At 37.8% G+C, this 12,315-nt stretch overlaps 1 protein-coding gene across 3 annotated transcripts in view; it reads right to left on the bottom strand.

The window, feature by feature from the left end:
* Positions 1–12,315, bottom strand: part of LOC129860196 (CUB and sushi domain-containing protein 1-like) — a 588,526-nt gene that overhangs the window by 238,438 nt on the left and 337,773 nt on the right. For all 3 annotated transcript variants that reach the window (XR_008760312.1, XM_055930581.1, XM_055930589.1), the window contains exons 4-5: positions 11,121–11,315; positions 9,603–9,810 (exon numbers count right to left, since the gene is read on the bottom strand). Coding sequence is in view for 2 of the 3 variants with exons in the window: in XM_055930581.1 (XP_055786556.1) it covers positions 9,603–9,810; positions 11,121–11,315 (403 nt within the window). In the remaining variant the exon portion in view is untranslated. The remainder of the gene's footprint in view (positions 1–9,602; positions 9,811–11,120; positions 11,316–12,315) is intronic.

Below are 12,315 nucleotides of genomic sequence, written 5' to 3'. Positions count from 1 at the left end.
AATCTCTCCAACAGAAACTAACTTTTCAACAGCGATCAAGACGACACACGGAGCGTAAATATATATATTGATTGCAATTGTTCCCGAATGAGTGAGCGTTCATGTGCAAAGGATTAGTATTTCAATTGTTATAATTATCAACTTTGTAGTGTCTCATCTCAGTTGACCCCCACTTCCATGTTTGTCCACCAAGCCGCGATACCGGTTTAGCCCACTAGGACACATTCTCCTATCATTTCTTGTAACCATATTTACTTTGTTTGTTTGTTTGTTTATGCATTTCTGTGAATTACGTAGTTAGTAATAAATAAATTATTTAAGACAATTGATGTATGGATGACTCATAGTGAAGACTGGGTTCGTGCAGATAACCATCAATTTACGACGTTTGGAATGAGACGAACGTGAGGTAAAATAAATTATTAATTAATCAGAAGACTATTGATCAGATATGAAAATATCTGAAAGGTTATATTGGGAAATTATAACTTTGTAATCTGAATATTTTCCATGGTGCCCCGACTTCCTAGTTAATTACAGTTACATGTCTAATCAGTTTGATCCCGTAATACTAATTACAGAGAATCTTTGATAAAAACTAAGTCTTCAATTTAATTATAGTAAAGACACGACAGGACACTCAAAGTAAAACACATGGGGTGCTTTTAGTAACAATGGAACATCTACACTGCATGACTACTGGAATGATTACACAATGGGTTAATTGGTAAGAGTACATACCAAATCAAAAGTTTAATATAAGGACATTTGTGTTATAAAATCACACACATGGTTTACTCTCAAGTCTAGCCTGATTGTTTCTAGCCCAAAGAGTTATGCAATGCCTACTCAATATGCCAGCTGTGTGTTATATATTTTGCAGGGTTAACTTTGCTGCTCTACCCCATTAACCTCACAAATGCCTTGAGTAATCACACATTTTGATATAGCTGTATTGCTCTATTCCACAGTTTTTTTTAATTACTTTTCCTGTTGAAAAACGTGGGTATTCAAGGATTCTGATGGTGCCCTCTGATGTCATCAGCCTCCCCCTTACTTGAGGAACAATGCAGGAGCAATAGAGAACAAACTAGAAAAGTGTCAACTGAAAAATTGTTACCTGAACCCAAATGAATGAAACCCTTATAACAACCTTAGACATTTCAAAATGGCGTACCAACAAATATATACAGTTATCTTTCAAATCAATCTTTACCCACATCATAGGAAACTTAAAGATTAACTGCTATCTGTATTTCACTATCATAACACAGTCTTTATGGGAAGCAGCTTTGGTGATGGAGTGAGTCTCTGCAGGTGAAGCAATTTAGGTAAAGTACCTCAGACCATGGACACATCATGATTGTTCCATCAACACCTCAGCCATTTTAGTTACACAAGCCCAGTTCAATCTCTGTTTATTTCAATAGCCTCAGAGCAACTGAAACCAATACTCGTTGATCAGCCAACACTTAAATCTTCACAAGCAGTACTAAAAACTCAGTGGTTATTTCAATCTGCTTTAAAAGTACAGCAGCACATTTCCTTTTCCTTCTTGCTCTTTTTCCTTGTACCTGGTATTGGGAACACTTTTTTGCCTTCTTTCTGCTCATACTGCCTCACAACCTAGCTTTCACACTCCAATGAGCAACACTGTTAAAAAGAAATTGAGAAGGCCCAACACCACTCAGCATTAATTGCTATTCGTTCACTGTCCTGTACCAACTCCGGCTAGACCTTCAATCCAATCCATTGTAATGAGGTGAGATCTATCTATGCTACAATCATAAAATTGTTCCTGTATCTTCTTGTAAATAACTCCTTCTTGTAAGTAAATGTATTGTTCATTATCGGGGGGTTTACTTGATTTAATTGAGTAGTGGTTTTTATGAGTTCATGATGTTTAGAAAACCAATGTGATAAAAGGTGCAAAACTTCAACGAAAAGGTAGGCTTTTATTTTATGCAGAAGCTATTATATAATTAATTATGCTTTGGCAACAGAATGTTAGAGAGGTCATGAGGACAGGCATATCTGCACTTTGATGAGTTCTACTAGTATGTGAAGAGAATGGAGAGTCTTCCACACACGACATACACATTGTCATATGACAAAATCTCCTAGGATTAACTATAATAACCTTTGGACCACAATTCAAGGCACAATACCTTCTCAACCATTGGACACTTCCTCCTGCTTATAGTGTTGCCACAATGGTTGTGTAAACACTGTTGTCCATGCATATTAGATGGAAATATCTGTTGTCACACATGAGATGTGTCAAATGCATTCAACATCCATTATTCTGCCTGAGAGTTTATGGGGCCTCTGTCATGTTCAAAGAACATGATTTGCATTTGACAGGTGCCAAATAGAGTCTTAAATAGATAATTGGATAATTGTGCTTCTGTCAAATATGGTCATTGTAATTTCTGTCAAAAAATGTATGTTTCCGATGATTATATCCTAATCTGAATTTAAATTGTTAAAAGGTGTCATGTGACTTAATAGTGGGCAGCAGGTAGCCTAGCTGTTAAGAGCGTTGGGCCAGTAACCAAAAGGTTGCTGGTTTGAATCCCTGAGCCGACTAGCAAGGCACTTAACCCTAATTGCTCCTGTAAATCGCTCTGGATAAGAGTGTCTGCTAAATGACTAAAATGTTAAACTTGATACCATGGTTGTAGATTTCTGCATCTCCTCCATATCTGTTGCCAAGTGAATAGTGATGCTTCAGGGACATTAATTATACTAATATTATGTACAGTGTATTTTAAGCAAGCTTTCAAAACTTCCGAAAAAATCCTTTGAAAGTGAACATCAACATTGATTTTAACAACTCAAGTCGAAAAAATCCCTTGGTATAATTTGTATCACAACTGTTACACCTCATAGTCAGCGTAAATTAAATAACTAATCTTGACACTGGCTGGAAAGTTCAATTATGAAATTAACATATTTATTATGCTATGCAGTATGAAAAAACCTGACATGACAGCTTGTCAGGCAACTGTCTGCCAAGATCATGTGGTGGAAATTGCTGAGGAAAGCCTTTTAGGGAACTTCCTAAGAGGAGGATATGTAAACAGGAATTTGTTCACCTGTCAATTGTCAATCTTGTTCAACATTCATTCATGTCTATCTGTATATCAATTACCATCTTGTGTCAACAACGTACCAGTGACGAAGATCTAATATTCTATAATATTATCATTTTGTCTGAGGTTATTTATTTCAGACAGAAGCAGTCCCTGTCAACTCCAGGTGAAATATCAATATACAGTTGAAGTCGGAAGTTTACATACACTTATGTCATTAAAAATAGTTTTTCAACCACTCCACAAATTTCTTGTTAACAAACTATAGTTTTGGCAAGTCGTTTAGGACATCTACTTTGTGCATGACACGAGTAATCTTTCCAACAATTATTTACAATCAAATTATTTCACTTACAATTCACTGTATCACAATTCCAGTGGTCAGAAGTTTACATACACTAAGTTGACTGTGCCTTTAAACAGCTTGGAAAATTCCAGAAAACGATGTCATGGCTTTAGAAGCTCCTGATAGGCTAATTGACATAATTTGAGTCAATTGGAGGTGTACCTGTGGATGTATTTCAAGGCTTACCTTCAAACTCAGTGCATCTTTGCTTGACATCAAAATCAATAGAAATCAGCCAAGACCTCAGAAAGAAATTGTAGACCTCCACAAGTCTGGTTCATCCTTGGGAGCAATTTCCAAACACCTGAAGGTCTCACATTCATCTGTACAAACAATAGTATGCAAGTATAAACACCTTGGGACCACACAGGCGTCATACCACTCAGGAAGGAGACGCGTTCTGTCTCCTAGAGATGAACGTACTCTGGTGCGAAAAGTGCAAGTCAATCCCAGAACAACAGCAAAGGACCTTGTGAAGATGCTGGAGGAAACAGGTACAAAAGTATCTATATCCACAATAAAACTAGTCCTATATGGACATAATCTGAAAGGCCGCTCAGCAAGGAAGAAGCCACTGCTCCAAAACCGCCATAAAAAAGCCAGACTACGGTTTGCAACTACACATGGGGACAAAGATCGTACTTTTTGGAGAAATGTCCTCTGGTCTGATGAAACAAAAATAGAACTGTTTGGCCATAATGACCATTGTTATGTTTGTAGGAAAAAGGGGGAGGCTTGCAAGCCGAAAAACACCATCACAACTGAAGCACGGGGGTGGCAGCATCATGTTGTGGGGGTGCTTTGCTGCAGGAGGGACTGGTGCACTTCACAAAATAGATGGCATCATGAGGAAAGAAAATGATGTGGATATATTGAAGCAACATCTCAAGACATCAGTCAGGAAGTTAAAGCTTGGTCGCAAATGGGTCTTCCAAATGAACAATGACCCCAAGCATACGAGTTGTACCCCAAGCATAAAGTTGTGGCAAAATGGCTTAAGGACAACAAAGTCAAGGTATTGGAGTGGCCATCACAAAGCCCTTACCTCAAACCTATAGAAAATGTGTGGGCAGAACTGAAAAAGTGTGTGCTAGCAAGGAGGCCTACAAACCTGACTCAGTTACATCAGCTCTGTCAGGAGGAATGGGACAAAATTCACCCAACTTATTGTGGGAAGCTTGTGGAAGGCTAGCTGAAACGTTTGACCCAAGTTTTTAAACGTTGTGGGAAGCTTGTGGAAGGCTAGCTGAAACGTTTGACCCAACAATTTAAAAGCAATGCTACCAAATACTAATTGAGTGTATGTAAACTTCTGAACCACTGGGAATGTGATGAAATAAATAAATGCTGAAATATATTATTCTCTCTACTATTATTCTGATATTTCACATTCTTACTGTATGTATCTTATTTGACAAATAGAGTGCCTTTTGGGTAGTGTAATTTCGTCAGAAATAACTATTTATTTCTTCTTATTTTAACATTCTATCATAAAGAGCACGTTTTCAACTTCATAACAAACATGTTTTCCCATCTCAAGAAGTTAAATTAAGAAAATGACTATAACAGCGATAAATAAAGTGACAGGGTTGACAGTACCCTATCTACATTTGGGTAACAGGGTTGACGTGTTATTATCAACCAATAAACATAATATTATTTCCCCAAAAAGTAGAACTAGCTCATCTGTTTTTACACTGTGATTGGATTATTATGTTTAATGTTTCTTTATGACAAATGTAAATTAAGCAGTAATCACAATAAATAAGTAAAAAATCTTTAGTGTCACGTATTCTCCCTCTCTGGTCTCTAGGTCACCAGACTGCTGATTATTATGCACACCTGTCACCATTGTCACGTGCACCAGCGCTTATTGACACTCACCATTGACACTTATTGACACTCACTCCATCACCTCCTTGATTACCTGTCCTATTTATGTCACTCCCTTTGGTTCCTTCCCCAGGCGTTATTGTTTCTGTATCTGGTTCATGTCTGTGTGCTGTTAGTGTTTCTTATTTTGTATTATGATCTGTTTATTTATTAAATATTCACTCCCTGTACTTGCTTCCCGACTCTCAGTGCATATCGGTACATTTAGAAATTACTTTCCCAAAGCAACAAATTAACTAGGGCATTACAATGATGCTGAAAGCATGGGAAACTCTTGGGGTTAAGTGGGCTAAAACTTTAGTCCTAGAAGTTGGACCAAAATTGCCAAAATTGGGATTTTCTGAGAAAACATTTCTTTAAAAAAAAACACACTGCTATTGAAAGGGTTTACATGGTTTAGACTAGTTAGAGCATGTGATGCAGCTGTTAAATGTAGTGTTTTATCAAAACGTACACAATGTCTGAAGGACATAAAAGGCAATCTATTGATGGAACGACCCATGTGTCTAATTTGCAACATGTATTTGCTTTATGACTCCCAAGTATTTTTACTGAATGGTATCATTTTTGTCTAACAAACCACTAGACTTATTTCACAATGTCTCATGGGCAAGGACCGCGTAGAACTTCTGAAGTTGAAGTATGAATTCCAAACATCTCTGGACACATGTCTCGGAGGTGGAAGAGTTGCGGATGTTAAGGTCACGTGTGTGGTATGTCTATAAATGGTATGTCTATCAAACTGCCTCCAATCATCGGAGTGCACAACAATGTCAGTAGCAGAGCAATGTTATAAGACACTAACTGACTTTGAAAGGCTGTGTGAAAGTCACTCAAACGATTGATGCCCCCTTGCCCCTTTCAGACTTTAATAGACAGAAGAATGAGGGTAGTGATTATTGTTACCTAGTGACTGCCTAGTTTTTCAACTCCTGTAACCTATCATTGATTAATGCTAGCGAAGTGTACTTCTGTAATTGCCAGTGAAAGCAGCTCCTGAAAATATTAATTTGACCTATTTTGAGTTCAGTGAAGTACTTTTCATTGACTTTAACTTATGGGACTTTTACATGCTAATTGAAGACACAACATAACCCAGCAATGACTATTGTTAAAAAAATACAATTCATCAGATAGTAGAATTCCTTATTGGAATTGCATCTATGTGTGCTATCCACAGCTAAAGTAGATATTGCCACCTAATTTAAACCCTATTTGCACAAGCGGAGTAGACTTAAAGTATGAAAAACTGTCAAGCTTTGCTTTGATGTTGATGTCATTCCTCTATCCATGCTCCGGGTGTGGATTTCTGCTATCAAATATTAGGTGGTGCAAACGCAGATCTTGTGAGTCATTGGTTTGAGTTGTTTCTTAAATGACGGACGCCTAGCATCAACCTGAAAAAGAGGACATCTTTGGCAGTGTGCACATTGACATATGGGTGATTCCTCACAAAACTAGAACAGAACAAGACCATGATTTTGGAGATTTTCACTAAATGTAATCCATTGAAGGGTCCTTTGGAGGGAGGGTTGTTGATATATACTGAACAAAAATATAAACGTAACATGCAATATACAGTTTATATAAGGAAATCAGTCAATTTAAATTAATTACTTAGGCCCTAATCTATGGATTTCACATGACTGGGCAGGAGCATTATAGACCAGGCCTGGGAGGGCACAGGGCCACCCATTTGGGAGCCAGGCTCACCAAGTAGTTTCGTGAGAAATCACCCATTTATCATGGGATGCTGCAGTAATGCAATGTTATTCATAAAACTAATATGATATTGATATCGTATTGAAAAAATGCAACTGACATCGATATAGATGTTCCATATCGGTGCCGATCCCTAGTGAAAAGGACGTCCTAAAATGGACACCACATTGTTGAAAAATGTAACTCCCTAACAGGGTTGGGAAGTAACGGATTACATGTTACCAGCAAAAACATTCTAATCAGATTACAGATATCTTTGAAGAACTAGAGGATTACTTTGAGGATTACTTTTAAATTCCCTTTGTGAGAAAAATTATCTGAAACTTCTTTATTCCCTTAATGACATTCAAATAAGCATTGAAAAAGGTGCCAGTTTAAGTTTGTTCCACCTGAGCGACTCTGACCAGAAGTCAGAGACCTCTATGATGACACACCAAATGGGTTTGATGGATCGCGGGAAAAGAGCAGGAATAGGCTTTTGTAGGCTACAGTCCAAGCTATGTCTTCCAATGGTGTGACTGCTGTCGGCATCCAAAGATGATCCAACTTGAATAAACACTTAGAGGTAAGGATGACAGCAGTGGTGTAGTCTACAGGCGATACGGAAACCACTTATTATTGATATCTATATAGCACATTGATGTGAATCACACTGCTGCTCTCTCATTTAGCTGTTTGCGCCTTACGGATTGTGGTTGTTTTGGATGGCTGTTCAAAAATCTAAATCTGTTTTTGAACCCAATAATGTTTGAATTCAAGAAGCTTAAGCTTCCTATCAATCATTGTTTTTGAAACCAGTGGACAGCCAGTGAAAAATGCACTCTTGCAACAGCTGCACAGTGCGGATCCCAGCCTATGGAATAAAAGTGGGGCTTTTATTGCTCAATATAATTCATGCTGATAGTTGTTTTTAATCCATAGGCCTAATGGACAGATGGTCAAACTCGCACACTTGAACTCGCACACTTAAATTGGCAATCTGTAGTATCTACATCCATTTTTTGGACTTATAAATTATATATCTCCCTTGATTCTTGAAGAATATAACTTAGAAATGTCTCATGAGCTTAGTTCAACTGTCCATAAGAACCCACCCTCCATAAGAACCCAAAATAAAGGCCTGTTTTTCTCAAATGTTTGTAAACATTGTAAATGTAAACAAACACTCTATAGCCTCATAACATGGTTAAAACTATAATGTTGATATCATGGATGGTCAGTCCTTGCATCCATAGCTCTGTCTATTAATCTGAGAGGTTACATTTCTCCAGGCCCATCCCTCAGCTTTTTACCAAAACAGAGGCGGGGCGACCGTTTCGTTTTTTTTCATCTGTGGATTTGCCCTTTAAACAGTTTCATATTATCAAGATATAAAAGTGTCACCAACAAAAAGTTCAACAACAGGCCTATAGTAAATGCAGTATATGGCATTCATTTTTCACATGTAAATAGCACTTTCAGTAGTGCTCAAATGAGCGCAGCATTTATTTTTCAACTCAAATCAAGGAGCCCAATCAGTCCTCCATGACAACAAAATCATAAACAACAGAGTAGGGCTGGCTAATAAGTAATTCGTTTTGGGGTTATGCTCAGCTAAAACATTTTGACTAATCTATACTTCCATATTTCCAAGTCCTATTCTTGAAGATCAAGGGGTATAACATTTACTGGAATGACTGTAATTCTGATAGACTTTGGTTTTTAATGTAAAGATACAATTTAATTAGTTAGAAGAAGGCTACATAACCAACACATAAATTAAAATTTAACATCCATATATGGCCAGCTATGTAAACTTTAACATTGATGTATCCTGTAATAGATGTGGTTCAATTGGTAAAATGTTTGTCTTCTTCTAATGCCTCTTAAGGGGAAAGTAATCTAAAAGTAACTGAATGTAATCAGATTAAATGACCGAGTTTGGGTAATCCAAAAATTGCATGACTGATTACAATTTTGGACAGGTAACTAGTAACTAACAGATTACATTTAGAAAGTAACCTACCCAACCCTGCTCCCTAACAGAAATGGAAGCCTCTTCAACAGTCTTCACAGGCAGTCTCCACAGTCTTCACATGCTGTGTATGTGTTTAAATACAGATATGTCATCCCATTCTGCTCAGAACACACACTATAGCTCTCTACATTGAAGTGGCATTCCATTGACAACACGTCGTAAATATTATTTTGTCAAGGAATTGTCAAATGGACCGGTCCTCAAAGTGTCAGGTTTCAAGTCCTGAAATGTCTCATGTCATACCTTAGCTGTTGACAGGACAAAATTAAGCAGTGTTGTGAGGTCCTGTAAAACTTTAGTGACTCATCTTTATATTCTCTCAGTTGAAAATATAGGTATATTATTGACATACTGGGATCAAACTTATAACACAATAATACTTTAACTTATAGCTTTCACATATGAGTGAATCACCATCATGTCCCTCAATGACTTTTTTGAGCAATTAGCAGATAATTGATGCCATGACAGTTGCTACCATTAGAATACAAGAGGTGCTATAATTATATTGCGGTTGTTAATTACTTACCATATTGATGGCGCCTCAGTCCCACTTATCTCCAGAAAGTCGTATCTGTCTTCCAGCTGGAAATCACTAAAGACCAGGGCGATGGTATCACCTGGTTCAGCCAGAATACTCCATGTGCAGTCTGCATTATTCTCATACTCTGAAGGGAAATGTGAACTTGATATCGTCCCTGTTGTTCCCCTCAAAGTCCCACCGCAAGCTCCTTCGGCTAAAGGAAGAAAATAAGTAAGACAAAATTGCATTACTGACTGGGTCACAACTTGCTCTTAGAAAATAAATCCGTCTCGACTGAGTCCTGACTCTTTCAATTGTTACTGCTCCTACTGAGTGGATGAATATTCACTTGTGGGAGATAAAGGTTTGGCAGCTAAGATTGGCATCGCTCCTGAGACAAGATTGGCAAATGTGTAAAATAAATGTTGTTTGTCGTTGCAGGTTGCAAGTTTTACAACAAAAACAGTGACAATTGGAAGCTATGGCCTTGTGACCTTTCAAAGACCTCTAAAACCTACAATTTGATACTTCAGGTTACAGGATCTAGGACAATCCAGGATTACTACATCTTAATGACACACTAGGTCAACAGAAATAAATGACGATCCAGGATCAATACTGCTTAATAGTGATCCAGTAAGAACACAGATAAATGATGATCCAGGATCAACATTGCTAAATGATTATCCAGGCACAACACAACTAAATAACAATCCAGGATCAACACAGCTAAATGATGATCCAGGATCAACTCACCTAAATGACGATCCAAGATCAAACCAGCTAAATGATGATCCAGGATCAAATCAAACTTTATTTGTCACATGCGTAAAACATGTACAACATGTGTAGACCTACCGTGAAATTCTTACTTACAAGCCCTTAACCAACAATCCAGTTCAAGAAAGAGTTTAGAAAATATTTACAAAATAAACTAAAGTAAAAAAATTAATAAAAGTAACACAATAAAATAACAATAAAGAGGCTATATACAGGGGGTACCGGTATCGAGTCAATGTGCAGGGGTACAGGTTAGTCGAGGTAATTTGTACATGTAGGTAGGGATGAAGTGACTATGCATAGATCATAAACAGTGAGTAACAGCAGTGTAAAAAACAAGTGGGGGGGGGAAGGGTCAATATGAATAATCTGGTGGCCATTTGATTAATTGTTCAGCAGTCTTATGGCTTGGGTGTAGAAGCTGTTAAGGAGCCTTTTGGTCCTGGACTTGATGCTCCGGTACCGCTTGCAGTGCGGTAGCAGAGAAAACAGTCTATAACTTGGGTGACTGGAGTCTTTGACCATTTTTGGGGACTTCCTCTGTCACCGCCTAGTATATAAGTCCTGGATGGCAGGAAGCTTGGCCCCAGTGATGTACTGGCCAGATGCCGAGCAGTTACCATACCAGGTGGTGATGCAACCGGTCAGGATGCTATTCCATGGTGCAGCTGTAGAACCCTGGGACTAATATGTAAATATTGATATTCTTGCCCCCCACTACAAACGTAAAATGTAGTGTCTTACCTCGACAAAATGGTGCTGGAAAGTCCCATGATGCTCCAGTACCTGGACTCACAATACAAGTGAGTGCAGCATGTCCCTCCAGTATATATCCCATGAGACAACTGTAACGGATCTTGTCTCCCATGTTGTACCTTGTTCCATGAATTACTCCTTTTGGTATCAACCCTGGATTTCCACATGTGTGACTTGGTAGCACTGAAAAACAAACCGTATAGATTAATAAACTCAATTAATTTCCATGGCAGGCCCAAGTGCTATTCTATTGTCATGTCACCAAAATCATTTCAGGTCCTCATCACCCACAAGTGCCCCTCTGTTCTCAGTCAGAACAGAGGAGTCACATCCATCTTCTCAAAGACAATTTGTACACAACTCCTTCTCATCAGGTCGAAATGAACACATTTTATTCAGCAACGCCTTTCCACGTGTTTAAACATTTTAGAAAGGTAGTTCAATTATATCATATTATTGTAAAGTTCCTCTAGTCAGTGATTGTTCTATGGTGAAATGTACATATTTGCCATTTTATTTACACAAAGCTTAAATTTAGTCTCTAGAGAACTAAGATGTTGTAACAAGAAAGAGGTTAATTAATTGAAGAAACATTTAAACATGCATAACTAAAACATCATCCTTTGTTAATTTTGACAAAACATTGCCTGTCTTATCAAATAAAAATGTATCTACTTTGGCACTGCTCAACAGATACCAGAAATAAGACAGTTTTTCTGATCTTTAAGACACATTCCAAAACCTTAACTTCCAGGGTTCATGTCAAAGAGCATTGCTACATCCTGTAAACTCCTAACTAACTGTGTCAAAAGATTAACTAGTGTGAAATATATCTGTGACATTTGGGGGTCTCTATTTTTTTCAAGGGACCTCCTATGTGTTTTTTATGGGCCTAATAGTAAAGATGTCATTTCACATATTTTTTTATTACCTTTTAATTTGGCATGAACACAACCAGCCTAGGTACCAGTCTGCATTACAAAATAAGGGGGATGCAATTTTATGATGCAATTTCAGATAGAATTCTGATGCTTTATGGCGCAAAAATGTACGTACACTACATGACTAAAAGTATGTGAACACCTGCTCGTCGAACATCTCATTCCAAAATCATGGGCATTAATATGTAGTTGGTCCCCCCTTTGCTGCTATAACAGCCTCCACTCTTCTGGTAAGGCTTTCC

This window comes from Salvelinus fontinalis, chromosome 1 (assembly GCF_029448725.1).
Source record: "Salvelinus fontinalis isolate EN_2023a chromosome 1, ASM2944872v1, whole genome shotgun sequence".
NCBI lineage: Eukaryota > Metazoa > Chordata > Actinopteri > Salmoniformes > Salmonidae > Salvelinus > Salvelinus fontinalis.
Note: the sequence above shows the minus strand (reverse complement) of the source record. Positions and strands in the feature narration are given on the sequence as shown.